This window comes from Ahaetulla prasina, chromosome 5 (genome assembly GCF_028640845.1).
Source record: "Ahaetulla prasina isolate Xishuangbanna chromosome 5, ASM2864084v1, whole genome shotgun sequence".
Classification (NCBI taxonomy): domain Eukaryota; kingdom Metazoa; phylum Chordata; class Lepidosauria; order Squamata; family Colubridae; genus Ahaetulla; species Ahaetulla prasina.
Genome location: NC_080543.1, coordinates 2,997,770 through 3,015,432, shown reverse-complemented (window position 1 = coordinate 3,015,432; position 17,663 = coordinate 2,997,770). Strand labels below are relative to the sequence as shown.

The 17,663-nt window shown below is 44.2% G+C and overlaps 1 protein-coding gene across 2 annotated transcripts in view; it reads right to left on the bottom strand.

Annotated features, from left to right (window-relative positions):
* Positions 1-17,663, bottom strand: part of RAB6A (RAB6A, member RAS oncogene family) — a 61,332-nt gene that overhangs the window by 3,109 nt on the left and 40,560 nt on the right. The window contains exons 3-7 of one of the 2 annotated variants that reach the window (XM_058185405.1): positions 14,494-14,547; positions 11,232-11,337; positions 6,550-6,661; positions 4,034-4,127; positions 186-252 (exon numbers count right to left, since the gene is read on the bottom strand). In XM_058185405.1, coding sequence (XP_058041388.1) covers positions 186-252; positions 4,034-4,127; positions 6,550-6,661; positions 11,232-11,337; positions 14,494-14,547 — 433 coding nt within the window. Of the gene's footprint in view, positions 1-185; positions 253-4,033; positions 4,128-6,549; positions 6,662-11,056; positions 11,163-11,231; positions 11,338-14,493; positions 14,548-17,663 lie in introns of both variants that reach the window. The other variant, XM_058185403.1, reaches the window with a different exon arrangement.

Here is a 17,663-nt window from a genome sequence, read left to right as displayed (position 1 = left end):
ACTCCTAATAAAGGAATCTTTGAGTTAACTTCAGAGGGTCGTGTCTTGTTTGGGGAGCTGGGGAAAAACACATCTGCTTTGTCATTGTCCCGCCTCCGCCGGCTGCAGCGGTGCTCCCCCTCCCAAAAAAGCCTCAATACCAATGACTGGATTGCTTCACCAACCGAGCGTGGATCAAAGGATACTATCTTCTCTGCTTTTCTCCTGCGTGCTCTCCATGCCAGGCAAAGCAGCAGCCACACGTCGGAAAAGCTGAGGGAGAAAATTAAGAAAGAAAGTTAAGAGGGGAGGGGGAAGAGCAAGATGGATCGATTGAACAATACTTTTGTGCTTTAAGGCTCCACGTTTTTATATAAGGTGCACTGACGCCTTTGGATCAGCGTCCAATAAAAAAGCATTCGTTTTAATGGAAGGTATCAATTGTATTTTATTCCAACTTCATTTCAAATTGTATTTTATTCCAATCTCATTTTAAATGGTTTTTTATCGGATTTTAGCAATACTTTGTGTTTTGAACGCTGCACTTTGATATGGCCAATGGGCTAATTAATAAAGTATGTATGTATGTATGTATGTATGTATGTATGTAAGGGAGAGGTAGTCCCTGACTTACAACTATTTGTTTAGTGACTGTTTCAAGTTACAACGGCTCAGAAAAAAGGGGGCTTTACAACCAGTCCTTGAACTTATGACGGAGTCAGCATCCTCAAGATCGCGTGATCGTAATTCAGTTGCTAGACAACCGTCATATATTTACAGAATAGTTGCAGCATCCCAGGGTTGTAGGTTCCTCCTTTGTGACCTTCCCAGCCCCCAGCCGGCTTCTGACAAGCAAAGTCAATGGGGGAAGCAGGGTTTAGTTAATGACATGATTCAGTAAACAGCTGCAGTGATTCGCTTAACAACGGTGGCAAAAAGAGATCATCAGATGTGGCGCGACTAACTTAACACCCGCCTTGTTTAGCCCCAGAAATTCTGATCCAAATTGTGGTTGCAATTCAAGGACTACCTGCCTTGTGGAAAAATATACAACAGGTGGTTATGAAAAGTTAGAGAACAGGAGTAGATGGGCAGAGGAAACACCAGCTCTTGTTTATGTAACAACAGATTTTTATATATTTTTTTTGGTTATTCTAGTAATAAAATGATGCATTTATTTCGACACAGCCAGCCAGATGGGATCCTAACATCCCCCTCCTCCAGCCTCAAGGAAGACGTGTTTATGCAACAATCCTTTAACATTGAATGTTCTGCAATGGTTGGTGGAATTTCTTTATCTACTGTTTGGGTTTTGCACGGTTGCTCCAAATAAATTTCAGAGGGCTCCCATTCTCTGGCTTCTTCCCCCTATTAGGAAACAGTTAAGCCTATTACTGCCTTTCATGCCAACGTTAATCAGAACTGATTCAATTCCATGAGCCTCAGCAGCACTTCTAACGCTGCTTGCTAGACTGGGCTCTTGTCCTACTTAGATCCAGGCTCTGTGCTAAAGGACAGAACGGTTCAAGGAGCAACAGGCCCAATCAGAAAACCTCAGAATATAGATAGTCCTCGACCTACGACCACAATTGAGCCCAAAATACTGGGTTCCTGAGGAAATGCAGTAGCGCAGTGGCTAAGACGCCGAGCTTGTTGATCAAAAAATCGGCAGTTCAGCGATTCGAATCCCTAGTCCTGCCGCGTAAGGGGGTGAGTTCCCGTGACTTGTCCCAGCTTCTGCCAACCTAGCAGTTCAAAAGCACCTAAAAAAATGCAGGTAGAAAAATAGGGACCACCTTTGGTGGGAAGGGAACAGTGTTCCGTGCGCCTTTGACGTTGAGTCATGCCGTCCACATGACCTTCGGACAGCGCTGGCTCTTCGGCTTTGAAATGGAGATGAGCACCTCCCCCTAGAGTCGGGAATGACTAGCACATACGTGCGAGGGGAACCTTTACCTTAAGTAAGACAGTTGCCAAGTGTTTGATGTCAAGCTCCATTTCACGACCTTTCTCGCCATCCTAGTTAAGTGTCTATAGAGATTATTCTTAGTTATCTTGTCCCAAAGGTATTTTTTTTTTTTCAAGAGGCAACTGGACTGTCTGGTTTTTTCTTTGAAGAGGTTTCGCTTTTCCTCCAAGAAGCTTCTTCAGCTCCGAGTATAATTCTTGCAGTACGTGTTCCACTCTCTCTTTCAAAACTGCCACTGGGAAATTAATCTGTGTCTTATTCTTTCACTGAGGAGTTGCAGCTGCGCTTTCTGCAGCATGTTTTTCTCTGCCTTGTGTCCCTTCACTGTCGAACCCGGACGGAGGCTGTTGGGGATGAGTCTGCATCGCTGTATCTCAAACTGAAGCGCAAATGGTTCCTGTAGTCTGCAATTTTTCTGGAAATCTGTTCATACACCCACACCGTTCAAAGGGTCTTCATCCCAAACTGAGCAGTTCAGAGCTGAAGAAGCTTCTTGGGTGAGAAGCGAAACGTCTTCAAAGAAAAACCAGAAAGTCTGTTCTGTCTCCCCCAACCACAACCAAGAAGACACGTGAGCTGACTATAACTGCCAGCAATTTATTCCTACGACAGATATCAATTCTGGCAACGAACCTGCGATTGCCTGCCAAGTTCTCTTATCTCCTCAGAAGCCAGCGTAACTGCAGTTCGTTGCTGGAGCAACCAAGAGTTCAGAAATAAAAAGAAATCCAGAAGCCAAATTCTTAGTCTCGAAATATTGCAGCCAAAGTTTCCAAGAGTCAGTTTTTGTCCATCACAAGAAGCTATGGAGCAGCTCCTCCTGCTTTTATACCCTGTGGGGTGTGGCTCCGTGACTCAGCACTCTCTAGGCCTGCCCCACCCCTTCTTTTGTTGTTCCCGCCTCTCCTTTCTGCGATGCCTGGGATTTAACCAGGACTGATTGTCAGCAGCTGGGTCTTGAGGCGTTGCCTGGGAGGGGGAAGGTGCGGGAGAAAGAGGCCTTGTCATCTCCTCCACCTGGCCTGCCTCTGGAACCTGGAGCGGAGCCAGAGAGGAAGGTCCTGCAGAGGGAAAAAGCCCTGTCGGCTCTTCCCCCTCACTCTCTTGAGTCACTCTCTGCCAAGAGGCCAGGCTCGGGAGCCGAAGACACAACAAAGTCCAGTTGCCTCTTGAGAAAAAGCACCTTTGGGATAATCCTAATTAAGGGATTCACTGCAGGTGCTACGTTAATAAAACGGTTGTTGTGAATCTGGCTTCCCCATTGACTTCGCTTGTCAGAAGATCGCCAAAGGGGATCATGTGACTCTGGGCTACTATGACCATCATAAATGTGTTCCAAGTGCCCAAATTTTGATCATGTGACCATGGGGATGCTACAACCCCCCAGCTCAAGGCAGGAGACTTTATACCACCTCAGTCAAACGGTTGTCCGGGCCAGTTCAAAAACCTCCATTAATGGACCACCCTGACGGCTGGAAAACAAACTGTTCCATTGATGAATTCTTCTCACTGTCCGAAAATTTCTCCTTGCTTTTAGGTTGGATCTCTCTTGTTTTCACCCGTTACTTCTTGTCCTGCCCTTTTTGGTGGTTTGGGGAACAAGCCAAGCCTCTTTGATTCTGATCAAACAACCTCGTAGTAAAGATTTACCTGATTTTGAATGGGTCTTGAAAGCCTGGAATGACTCTTTTCTTCTTTGACTTTGTAAGACGGGGGTCTCCAAACCTGGCCCCTTTAAGACTTGTGGACTTCAACTCCCAGAATTCCTCAGCCAGGGTTGTTGTAGAGTAGGGGTGGTCAAACTCACGTTATTGTCACATGTCATATTGGGACTTATTCTCCCCTTCGCTAAATCGGGGTGGGCATGGCCAGCATGTGACACATCCAACCCGCAGGCCGTGAGTTTGGCACCCTGTTGTAGAGGAAGGTGTGTGGATATGTTTGCCACTTTGAGTTTTATTTGTAAAAAAAAAAAACAATTAAAGGTGAGAAAATTCTGGGAGTTGAAGTCCACAAGTCTTAAAGGGGCCAAGTTTGGAGACCGCTGCTGTGAGACATAACAATCTGCAGCTCCTTATTACTCACTTGTTTTACGTTGTATCCGGCCTTTGCGCTAGTTTCGATGAACATCACATTCAGCTCTTTGGCTTTCCTTTCTCCTTCTTCAATAGATACTTGTCTGGAAAAGAAAGGAAGAAAATCGTAGTAAGAGAACTGCAGTCTTCGCTTCCTCTAAGAGTTGCTTTCCTTTTACATACCAACAAGGAAAACACCGTTTCAGAACGGTGACGTTTAGATGCTTGAAGGAAGAAAACTCCATTCTTTAGAAGGGTTGGTACTTCTGGCTCTTACGCTTTTATTTACATGGCAATTTACAAATGCAGAGTCCAAGGGCTCTGGACTGCAGAATCTTTCCACTAGAGCAGCGGTTCTCAACCTATGGGTCGGGACCCCGTTGGGGGTCGAATGACGATTTGCCAGGGGTCGCCTAAAACCATCGGAAATATGGGAAGTATACTTGCGAGTCGAAGAATCGCGCTCCAATGGTTGACTCCACAAGCCAGCTGCAGGCTCTTCAAATCGCTAGCCGAATTCGGCTTCAGGCGCGATGAATTAAAAAAGAGAGAAATCTTTGCTCTGACGTCTCCCTCTCAAGCCAGCTGCAATCACTCCCAATCGCTAGCCTAATCTGGCTTCAGGCGCCATAAACTTAATAGGGGAGGAATCTCCGCTTTAATGCCTCCGTCCTCAAGGCAATCGCAAGCAGTTCAGTTCGCTAGCCAAGACGGCTTCAGGCGCGATAAGTTCAAAACGAAAATAATTTTACGGTTGGGGGTTGCCACATCGTGGGGAATTGTATTAAAGGGGTCGCAGCACTATAAAGGTTGAGAACCACTGCACTAGATCAGGGGTCTCCAACCTTGGTCCCTTTAAGACTTGTGGACTTCAACTCCAGAGTTCCTCAGCCAGCTTTGCTGGCTGGGAGTTGAAGTCCACAAGTCTTAAAGGGACCAAGGTTGGAGACCCCTGCACTAGATCACACGTGGCCACTGCATGGCAAGGCCGTGCAGAGAAAATCAGCAATCCTCACACTTATGACCAGTTGCTTAGTGACTGTTTGAAATTACGTTGAACTTCCCCAGGAGTACTTATGAACTGGTTCTAAAGTTCTACTGCACCCCCCACACCTGTGGTCACATAACTGCATCTGGGGCACTTGACAATTGGCCTGCTCTTGTCTGTCTGTCTGTATCTATCCACAATTTTTCATCTCTTTCTGCCTCTTCTACCTCTATTTTTATTCATAATTATCCATCTCTCTCTCAACTATCATCTCTCTCTATCTCCCTCTTCCGTCTGTATTTATCCATGACCATCTTTCTCCATCCATCCATCCATCCATCCATCTCTCCCTCTTCTGTCTGTCTGTATCTGACATAATTTTCCATCTCTTTCTCCTTCTTCTGTCTATATCCATCCATCCATCCAACTTATTGGTCCCCATCTCACAGTTCAAGGTGACTCTGAGCGGCTGCTTTATGTCTGTGTGAGTTCAAGCCCCGCTTTAGCCATGAAAGCCAACTGGGTGACTTTGGGCCACTCCCCGACTCTCAGCCCAACCCACCTCACAGGGTTGTTGTAGAGTAGGGGTGGTCAAACTCACGTCGTTGTCACATGTCAGATTGGGACTTATTCTCCCCTTCGCTAAATTGGGATGGGCATGGCCAGCATGTGACACATCCAACCCGCAGGCCGTGAGTTTGGCACCCTGTTGTAGAGGAAGGTGTGTGGATATGTTTGCCACTTTGAGTTTTATTTGTAAAAAAAAAACAATTAAAGGTGAGAAAATTGATCAGCAAGGAAGGAAGGAGCTTTTCAGGGGAAGTGTTGTGTCTGCGCCCCCCGAGCCGGGCCCCCTGCCAGAAAGTGACTTGGAAAATGAGGGGGAAGGGCCGTCAGGACTTACCTCGGGAGCACCGGCTTCCCTGGCTCAGCTCCAGGAGCCAGAGGCAGGCCAGGTGGAGGAGATAACGAGGCCTCCGTCCCCTGACTCTTTCCCCCCCAGGCCACGCCTCCAGACCCAGCTGATGGCAATCAGGCCTGGCTGGACCCTAGGTTTCGTAGGCAGGAGAGGCGGGAACAACAGAAGCAGGCGTGAGGCAGGCCTAGGAAGTGCTGAGTCACGGAGCCACACCCCACAGGATATAAAAGCAGCAAGGGCTGCTATGCCTCTTCGTAGCAGGCAAATCAACTGCTTGACTAGAGCTGAAGTACTGTTTGTTGACTCATTGGCATCAAGGGAGATAACAGAGACACTTGGCAGACGCTGGCTAGTTTGCTGCCAGAGCTGATAGTGCCGGCTAATTAAGCCATCGCTCGGGACTGTGGCGAGGAGGACACAAGAAAAGTGTGGAGGATCAGAAAACTGCTTCTGAATGTGAGGGACTTTCAGCTACTGAGCTCTAGAGACCCAGTTCAGTTCTCACGTACACACACATTCTTTTTCAAAACCTAGATTTTGGGTTCTATTACAGATCACACTTTTTCAATAAAATATATATTTCAACCTAACCCAAGAAGCAGGAGGTCTGTCTCCTTACCTCTTGTCTGCTAGATCTGTTTTGTTTCCTACAAGCATGATGATCACATCACTACCCCGTTCCGTTCTGACATCATCGATCCATTTTGTGGTTTGCTGGAATGAGTTTACATCTGGGAAGGAAAAATACACAGAATAAAACCTAGGGCAGATCGCTGACAAAAACACATTACAGGTAGTCCTCGACTTAACAACAGTTCGTTTAGTGACCGTTCAGAAGTTACAACGGCACTGAAAAAGGGGACTTGGGGCCAGCTTCCACACTTATGACTATTGCAGAATCCCCCATGGTCACATGAACGAAATTCTGACGCTTGGCAACTGACTTGTATTTATGACGGTTGCGGTGTCCCAAGGTCATGTGATCCCCTTTTGCGAACTTCTGACAAACAAAGTCAAGGGGGAAGCCAGATTCACTTAACAACCGGGTTACTAACTTATCAATTGCAGTGATTCACTTAGCTGTGGCAACAAAGGTCCGTAAAATGGGGTAAAATTCACTTAACCAATGTCTCACTTAACAACAGAAACCTGGGGCTCAACTGTCATTTAGCAACAGAATCTGTCATCAAACAATTGTCATTCATTTAGCAACAGAAATTTTAGGCTCAATTGTGGTCATAAGTCAAGGACTACCTGTATCTACAAAGCATCAGAAAGTCATCCGTGGTCATTTGAGATTCATGAAGTTTTCGGCTGATCAAAGACTGTGGTGAGAGATAGAGCACACTCAGCTACTAGAGGCCATGAACCAATGAAATGTGTTGTATTTCTACCTCCTAAATAACAACAGGAACCTGACTGCTACAAAGAAAAATGCCGGTTTCTAACCTTCATTTACAAGAACATTCTTGGACACTAGATATTAATTCCGTTATTCTGATCTTCTATGGAAAAATATCAACAATGGATTTGATGGATGGCTAATGTAAGTAGGTAGGTAGAATTCTTTATTGGCCAAGTGTGATTGGACACACAAGGAATCTGTCTTGGAATTTGTCATGTGCCATCAAATCATGGTTGACTCTTAAGCAACCGTGTAGATCAGGGGTCTCCAACCTTGGCAACCTTTAAGACTTGTGGACTTCAACTCTGGGAGTTGAAGTCCACAAGTCTTAAAGTTACCAAGGTTGGAGACCCCTGACGTAAATAAAATTTCTCTGTGAAGATTTGGGGCCTCTGGTGGCTCAGACTGCTAAGACTGTTATTAACACAGCTGCTTGCAATTACTGCAGGTTCAAGCCCCACCAGGCCCAAGGTTGACTCAGCCTTCCATCCTTTATAAGGTAGGTAAAATGGGGACCCAGATTGTTGGGGGCAATAAAAGTTGACGTTGTATTTAATATACAAATGGATGAAGACTATTGCTTGACACAGTGTAAGCCGCCCTGAGTCTTCGGAGAAGGGCGGGATATAAATGCAAATAAAAAAAAAATCTGCTCTTTCGGGTCTTCTAATGATGTTTCCCTCACCCTTGCAACCAACTCCAACCTTCTGGCTACTGTTTGTCCTCTTCTTCTCTTTCTCTCCATGCTTGCCACCTTCCTCCAGAGAGCCAAGTCTTTGCCTGTATCCAAAATAAGATGATTTGATCCTGGACATTTGCGCCTTGCGTGTGAAATTTGGACTGATTTGTCTCTTGACCCATTGGTTGGTTTTCTTGGCTGCTAATGGACTTCTCCGGAGTCTTCTCCAACATCGAAGCCCAAGGACGTTGGTCCTCTTCTTCTCTTGCTTCTTCAAAGTCCAACTTTGGCCTCCACAGAGGATCAGAGAGAACATTTCGGTCTGAGCTCTTCTGAACTTTGTAGACACAGGCACATCCTGGCATCTGAACATCTTCTCCATGGCTGCACTATCGAATGTTAGTTTGCAGGACATTTTTCTTGACTGCTTGTTCCTTTAGCATTGACTGTTGGTACTAAAGGCGGAAGCTGCCCACCAGTTTTGGTATCTTCACTGTCAATTCTAAGGATAGAATTGTCCTTCGAAGGCTACAACTGTCAATTTTAAGGCTAGAATATCATCTTTCTACCTATTTCTTAGATTGATCTGGCCGCCCACGCACTCTCAGTGACTCTGGGTGGCTTACAAACATTAGCTCAATTTTCTTCTTATTTCATTTTTATTTCACTTTAGTCCCATTTTTTTTGCACCAGGCCGCTCGACATTTTTTTATTACTCGAGCTTGCAGATCCTTTGCATTATCGGCTATTAGGGTAGCGTCATCAGCATAATAACCTCCACAACATGGTTTCAATGTTCCAAATGCGCTCATCAATCTAAAAATATCTGCAAAATTTCCCAAAGGTATGTAGCAAGCAACTTGTCAGGGCAGGAAAGGCGTTTGATTTGATGAGTAAGAAGCGACTGGGCCCAGGTCTCAATAGACATTAATAGTGGCACAGAAGCAACATGTTTTTTCTTGGCCTCACAACCAGATTATTAATGCCACTACCTGTCTCATTTTGCTTGTAATCACAAAGGTGCTTTTTCAGGAGGCAACTGAACTTTTGTTTTTCCTTTTGAAGACATTTCGCTTCTCCAGCTCTGACTGGATGGTGGGGAATGGAAGGATTGATACTCCTTGCAGACAGCGGGTCATTTGCATCCTTAGAGTGAGTTATTAATGCCACCTGGAGGTTTACCTGGAGGGTCACCTGAGTGGTGCTAATGATTCCTGTAGTCTGCAGTTTTTCTGCAATTTACGAGGCAACTGAATTTTCTTGTTTTTTCTTTCAGACTCTTTAGCTATACAATTTGGGATGAAGGCCCTTGGAATGGGGTGGGAATAGGAATGGATTTCCAGAGGAGAAATTGCAGACTATAGGAACCATTTGCACCATTCAGGTGACTCCAAGGACACAAGTAACTCTCCAAGTGGCCTCAAGGACCCTCTCAAAGGATGCAAATGACCAGCTCTGTCTGCACAGAATATCAATCCTTCGATTCTCCACCATCCAGTCAGAGCTGAAGAAGCTTTTTGGATGAGAAGTGAAACATCTTCAAAAGAAAAAACAAGGAAGTCCAGTTGCGCCTCCTGAAAAAGCACCTTTGGGACAACCCTGACCTGGACGGCTGAGAATCTCTACAGATTTCCATATTGTAGCTTTAGGTCAGGGGGAAAACAACATTTCACAGAAACCAACTTTTCAAAACAGCAAATTATACTCTCAGAAATGAAATGGTTTCTTCTGCCAGTTGATTAACAGTATATATATTTTTTATGCTTGGGTGCACTGGAGCATTAAAACCCAAAAATGTTCCATTCAGGCTGAGCCTAGATTTTATAAAAAGATCTCAATTTTTCTCTTTCATGTTTCAATACCAATTCATTCAGTTGTCTATTTCAAAGGCAGATTTGAAACTGAGAGAAAACAGGAATTGCTTAATGTACTTGCGATAAAAATAAGGCTTCAAAAATGCTTACTAGTATTTTGTTGTGTGTCTGTGCTTTACAGACAGGAGAGGGAAATATCTAAATGCAGTTCTTTGAAAAGTACATACCTTTATAGGAAATTAATCAGTGAAACTAATTAGAAGGAAGGGAGGAAAAAAAAGAAGGTTTTTGTGTACATGAGAACAGGATGTTAACAATCCCTGGAGCTTTTAAGAGCAACGCAAGAACAACAATAAAGGATTTCAATGGAAAAACTCAAGAAACTTAAAGGCAACACAGGACAATAATACCCACAGAACAGCAGATGAATTGAGACGATGGGTGAGACTGGTTTGCTTTCAGGGATTCTGAGCACAGACAGGCAGGGAGGGAAGGAATGCACAAGAGACAACAGTGAGAAGCAGAATCAACAAAACTGAGGGGCTCTGCCTCTAGACTAGAGGCAAAAACTCCCTGGTTTGCTCAGGAGATGATAGAATGTTTAAATTTAAAGAACTGGAAAAGCCAGGGATCGTTTTGCAAAAAGCCTAGCTTTCAAGCCGGAGTCAGCTTTCGAATCCTCACCTAAATGGAAATTAATTTGGTCTAATCCACGGGGAGGAAAATGCTTCCTGCCCATATTCAGAGTCAATCTTGTGGCTTTGTAGATGATGGGTGCAGGACAGGGACAACTTTAGGGTTGAGCCCCGGTGGAGAATCCTGTGAAGCAGGTTCCTGTCCATTTGAAACGCGGTAGAAGGCCTCCTGCTTGAAGCTCCAGGCGAGGAAACCATTTTCATGCCACAGTGAGGGGACAAGCACACTGTGGTAGAGCATGCACAGCTTCGCTTGAGGGAAAGGGAGAGAAGGAGAGGGGAGAAAGGAAGAAAGGAAAGGAAAGGAAAGGAAAGGAAAGGAAAGGAAAGGAAAGGAAGACAATAAGGGGGAAAGAAAGGAGATGGAAATGGAAGGAAGGGAGGGAGGGAGGGAGAGAGGGAGGGAAGGAAGTGGATGGGAGGGAGGAAAGAAGAAAGGAAAAGGAAGGGAGGGAGGGAAGGAAGGAAAAGGAAGGGAGGAAGGGAAAGGGAGAGCATGCACCAAGAATACTGGAAATGCCCCCCCCACTCACTTGTGATATCATACACAACAACTGCAACAGTGGAGTCACGAATGTAGCTAGGAATCAAGCTCCTGAACCGCTCTTGGCCTGCCGTGTCCCACAATTGCAACCGTACCTAACGGAAATCAGTCAAAACAAGCAAGAAAAAAAGAACAAGTCAAAGGCCAGAGCTAAATATACCTACTTGTAATATCGTATACTACTACAGCGGCGGCAGAGTCGCGGATGTAACTGGGAATGAGGCTACGGAAACGTTCCTGGCCCGCAGTATCCCAGAGCTGCAACCTGATCTGTGGGATGGGAGAAAATTTAAAAAGAAAAAAGAAAAAAAAGCCAAACCACCACGAAAACGAACAAAAAGTTCCACTGCTTTTTTTTTTTTAAATAAAAAAGCAAAGGGTTTTTAAAAAATATATATTTTTAAAAAATCATGCATGGAAGGTGTTAACGCTGAGGTTGCAAGCAGAAGGCGGCCGCAATAATTTCTTAGAAGGCTCCGGGTGAGTCCAGGAACCTTTTTTGTGGTGGGGGTGGGGGAGCAGGAAAACCCAGGTAACTTTGCAGATCAGGCAGGCAGCGTCAGGCATCTCTTAGGGCAGCATGCCAGCAAAGGAGGATTCACCTGCAGAGGGGAAAACTCGAGCAGGGATGTGCAACCTTGGCAATTTTTAAGACTCATGGATTTCAACTCCCATAATTCTCCAGCAGAGGAACAAAGGGACCTTGGAGGCCTTCTAGTCCAACCCCCTGCTCAAGCAGGAGATCCTATACCAGTCTAGACAAATGGCATGTCCGAGCTCTTCTTGAAAACCACCTGGCAGGGGAATTCTGCGAGTTGAAGTCCACAAGCCTTAACAGTCCCTTAAGGTTGCACATCCCTTCTGTTGAGGTTTTGCAAGAAACCTGGGATAACTAAGAGCGACTGTTGGAAACCAGTGGGCGTTTTGAACAAAGCCAATTAGCAGCCATATACCATATAGCTTTATCACGCATCGTATTTTAAAACGAAATGAACATGGAACAGCATTGATGGTAAGGGAAATGTTTTCTAACAGTGTGATTTTTACAAATAGAATAGAATAGAATAGAATAGAATAGAATAGAATAGAATAGAATAGAATAGAATAGAGAATAGGAAATAATAGAAATAGGAAAATAGATAGAGTAGAACAGAATAGAGAATAGGAAACAGGAAAACAGAGTAGAGTAGAGTAGAGTAGAGTAGAGTAGAGTAGACTAGACTAGACTAGACTAGACTAGACTAGACTAGACTAAACAGAATAGAGAATAGGAAATAATAGGAAATAGGAAAATAGAATAGAGTAGAGTAGAATAGAACAGAATAGAGAATAGGAAATAGGAAAATAGCGTAGAGTAGAGTAGAGTAGAGTAGAGTAGAGTAGAGTAGAGTAGAGTAGAACAGAACAGAACAGAATAGAATTCTTTATTGGCCAAGTCTGATTTAGACACACAAGGAATTTGTTTCCGGTCCATAATCTCTCAATGTACATACGATGATAGTGGTAGATCATTGAGATAGATGTGCAATTAGATATTTGTTTTGTTTTGAGGGCTTTGGGCCAGAGGATTCTATTCAAAATGATATGCTGGACTAGGACGGTAAGAAAAAAATTGATAGATTGATTGATATTCCAGCTGGAGATGGTCAGAAGGAACACCAGGCCCTTGCAGCTAGATAGGGTCTGAATCTCCACATTGCCCAGAAACCATCGTGGTTGGCATGTGGAATTCCACTGGGGGGGGAGGGAAGAGAAGAGTACAGGTAGTCCTTGACTTACAATACTTTGTTTGTTAGTGACGGTCTGAAGCGACAATGGCACTGAAAAAAGGGACTTATGACCATTTTTCACACTTTAGGACCGTTGCAGCATCCCCCCCATGGTCACGTGAACAAAATTCAGAAGCTTGGCAACCGGTTCGTATTTATGACGGTTGCGGTGTCTTGGGGTCACGTGATCCCCTTCTGCGACCTTCCGACAAGCAGCGTCAAGGGGAAAGCCAGATTCACTTTACAACCGGGTTACTAACAACTGCGGTGATTCACTTAACAACGGTGGCAAGACAGGCCACATGAGGCAAAACTCACTCAAAAAATGTCTCTCTCAGCAAGGGAAATTTTGGGCTCGATTGTGGTCGTAAGTCGAGGACTGCCTGTAATGCAGAAAGTATCAAAACATATGAGTGATGGTATGGGGCAATGGGAGGTGTGGTGGGGTCATAGAGATGCTGCTTAGAGAACGTCAGATAACAGACAGCCTCGCCTGCAGCTGCAGAGTAAAAGAGCAAAAAACCCTAACTAAACAGATACAGCGGGAATTTTGTACTTTCAGACTTGCAAAATTCTCTTAGTGTATCCTTACAATAAAGTGGAATTAGCTCATCTACTCCTATTTCCCGTCTGGTTTACTTGCGAGGGCTGACGGTAGCTTCCAGCACCTCAGCATAACCGTAAGGTTAAAGCATGGAACTATCCTATCTATTTTGAAATATAGGAAAGAAAGGCTTGGCTTTTTAAAAAAGAAATAAACAATTGGACAAAAAGTCTCTTTTTTGTCACTGGGAAATTAGAGGCGATTTCTCACTAAGCAGAACATTTGATTGTCACTGTATAGAGGATTATCAGTTTATTTTATTTGCTACTACAGTGGTACCTTGCTACTCTTTGAAACTCATCGGATGTGGTACTTGAGGTGAGAGTTTTGTCCTGGTACTCCTCGTTTGTTTGGTATTCAACACACAAGCTAAAACTTGTGGGTGTCGGCTGCCTTGCGACTCGCTACATTATTCCTCACGGGGAAATTTTGTTTGGTACTCATCGTGCCTACCAGTAGCGAGGTACCACTGTATAAGGATGGCCTCAAAAAGGGCACTGTGTTATTTACCGGCCACTTCAAATTAACCTCTTTTTCATATAAAGATAATACAGGAGCAAAACACATTCCATCCAATTTATACGTGTGAAATTTAGCTTTCTACCTTCATATGCAGTTTGAAATATTCAGGATAAGAGCGCCGGACTAGTTATTCTCTGCTATGATAAGAAGGTAAGCAAAGCTCCGCTGGTTTGGCCAAGGCCCGCCTTCCTCCAGCATTCTGGCCAACCAGATGCCTCTGAGGTGCTCAGGTAAGGAAAGGGGTTGGATTGTAGAACTTGTTCCCCACAATCAGCATTGGAGGTGTGGCATCCTCAGCCAGCCCATCGGAAATCAGAAACTGCTCATATCCTTGCAAAATGCATTTAGACCAAGATTTCCCAACCTCGGCAATTTTAAGACTTCAACTCCCAGAATTCCCCAGCCAGCCACGCTGGGAGTTGAAGTCCACACGTCTTAAAATTGCCGAGGTTGGGAAACCCTGATGTAGACAATACAAGGCACCATCCACGTTAAAACAGGCTAGTTAGTTACTGCAAAACTCTTACTCACTGTGCGGTCTTCCAGGTACATGGTTTTCGATAAGAAGTCAATGCCGATTGTTGCCTGCAAAATGCAATTCAACAGTGAGTACATAAATGCACGCACACACATTCCTTTTGCTAAAACATGCGCTAGCCACTCAACTGCTGGTCAAGAATAATGAAAATCTGAAATATTAGCTACCATGCTGGATCCATTTAATCAAGCAAATTTGGTGTTGTTGTTTTTTTTATTTTAGATGAACAATTTGCAATTAATCTAGACTCTAATCTGAGGCACAGATCAAAATTCTACTTCCATTACAGGCAGCCCTCAAATTACAACAGTTCATTTGGTGAGTGCTCGAAGTTACAACGGCGCTGGCCGGTTCTCACACTTAGGACTGTTGCAGCATCCCCCATGGTCACGTGGTCAAAATTCAGACGCGTGGCAACTGACTCGTACTTATGACGGTTGCAGTGTTCCGGGGTCATGTGATCACCTTTTGCAACCTTCTGTCAATGGGGAAGCCAGATTCACTGAACAACCATTTTATCAGCTTAACAACTGCAGTGGTTCACTTAACACCTGTGGCAACAAAAGTGGTAAAATGGGGCAAGGCTCACTTAACAACTGTCTCGTTTAACAACAGAAATTTTGGGCTCAATTGTGGTCATTAAGTCAAGTATTACCAGTATATAGAGGGAAGGGAAGACGAACATTTTTAAAAAGGGGGCCTTGAATCGAAGGCTTAACAAAACAGAGGTTCTTTGATGCCAGAGGGAACATTTCTTTTGCTGAAAATTCTCTTTCTAATCTCTTTTCTTTTTTTTAAATAAATCGTATTAATTTTCTATTTATTACATTTCTTAGTGCTTAATAAACATCGTGTTGTCTGGAGAATTAATTTGCTTAACAATACAGATTCCCTTCTTACTCTCCAACCATTTTTTCCAACCTCTGGTAAAATAAGTGCCATGTTTGATAGCATTTTGTGTCTTCTTTCTGTTTGGTTTTCAGTGTCAGCCTACCCATTTCTGCACAATCGAATATCATCTGAATAATCTCCTCGCCTTGCGGTGTTTCTTCATTTTTCTAATATTGTGCGAAGATAATCCTTGCTCTTTTTAATCTTTCAGACAGCTCCTCTGTCCACAAGAAACTTCTGCCACCAATGAAGAAGGAACAGATTCTGCCCATTCTATTCCTAAATGTCCTTCTCCCCTTGATGCTCCTCCTCCTCCTCCTTTGAGTAGTTCCATCCCTTGTGCTTGCTAAGTGAATCCAGGAGCCCGATATTAGGAAGCAGCGAACGTCTCTTGTATTGTGCAGTTTTATCTGGGCTCACCACTGGAAATCCAACTTGGGGCGCCTCCTCGACAGAAAGGATCCGGCCGTCTGGCTGGTTATTTGCAGAGCACACAAAGCCATGTGCTGTGCAGGCGTGAGATAATGCTAAGGCGTGAACAGATTGATGGAGGACTTGAAAGAAGCCTTGCAAAGAGCTATTCAGCAGGCCCTTTTCTTCTTCCACACGGCTGCCCTCGGGCTTCCTCATGCCTCGCAGCGCAGGAAGCAGGGTTTTTAGTTTGGAAAAAGGAATAGGGCTGTTTCAAACCTTGCCCCCCCCTTCTCTCTCCCCTGTCTATTTCCAACAAGGGAAGGGGCAGAGAGACAGGGCTGCAGTGGACTTGCTATATAACCAATGGAGAAAGCAAGAGAGAAAGGAGCAGAGTGCTTAACAGAACTACAGGATAACAGAGTTGGGAGGGACCTTGGAGGTCTTCTAGTCCAACCCCCTGCTCAAGCAGGAAACCCTGTACCATTTCAGACAATGCTTGTCAAATCTTTTCTTACAAACCTCCAGGGTTGAAACACCCACAAATTCTGGAGTGAAGTCATTCCACTGGTTAATTGTCCTCACTGTTAGGGAGTTAATTCCTGAACACACTCAAAACCGTAGAAATGGTGGTAGACTTTAGGAAAAACCCTTCCATACTTCCACCTCTCACAATACTTGACAACACAGTATCAACAGTAGAAACCTTCAAATTTCTGGGTTCTATCATATCGCAAGATCTCAAATGGACAGCTAACATCAAAAACATCATTAAAAAAGGACAACAAAGAATGTTCTTTCTGCGCCAACTCAGTAAGCTCAAACTGCCCAAGGAGCTGCTGATCCAATTCTACAGAGGAATTATTGAGTCTGTCATTTGCACCTCTATAACTGTCTGGTTCGGTTCTGCAACCCAACAAGAAAAACACAGACTTCAGAGGATAATTAGAACTGCAGAAAAAATAATTGCTACCAACTTGCCTTCCATTGAGGACCTGTATACTGCACGAATCAAGAAGAGGGCCGTGAAAATATTTGCAGATCCCTCGCATCCTGGACATAAACTGTTTCAACTCCTACCCTCAAAACGACGCTATAGAGCACTGCACACCAGAACAACTAGACACAAGAACAGTTTTTTCCCAAAGGCCATCACTCTGCTAAACAAATAATTCCCTCAACACTGTCAGACTATTTACTGAATCTGCACTACTATTAATCTTCTCATTGTTCCCATCACTAATCTCTTTCCACTTATGACTGTATGACTATAACTTGTTGCTGGCAATCCTTATGATTTATATTGATATATTGATCATCAATTGTGTTGTAAATGTTGTACCTTGATGAACGTATCTTTTCTTTTATATACACTGAGAGCATATGCACCAAGACAAATTCCTTGTGTGTCCAATCACACTTGGCCAATAAAAATTCTATTCTATTCTATTCTATTAGTTCCAAGTTGCTTCTCTCCTTGATTACTTTCCATCTGTTGCTTCTTCTCCTGCCCTCAGGTGCTCTGGAGAATAGCTTGACTCCTTCTTCTTTGGGGCAGCCCCTCAAATACTGGAACGCTGCTATCATGTCCCCCCTAGTCCTTCTTTTCTCTAGATTAGCCATGCCCAGTTCCCATAAGGTTTCCACGTACGATTTAGCCTCCAGCCACCTAATGATCTTTGATGCTCTTCTCTGCATTCTTTCCAGAATTTTTGGTGAAATCAATATAAAATGGGGTCACATGACCACAGGATGCTGCCAATTAAAACTAGGGTACGCGCTGCACAGAGAACGAAGGCTGGGACAGGACAACTGATGATCGTATGAAGAAAAAAAAAACACGATTAATGGCTGTATCTGC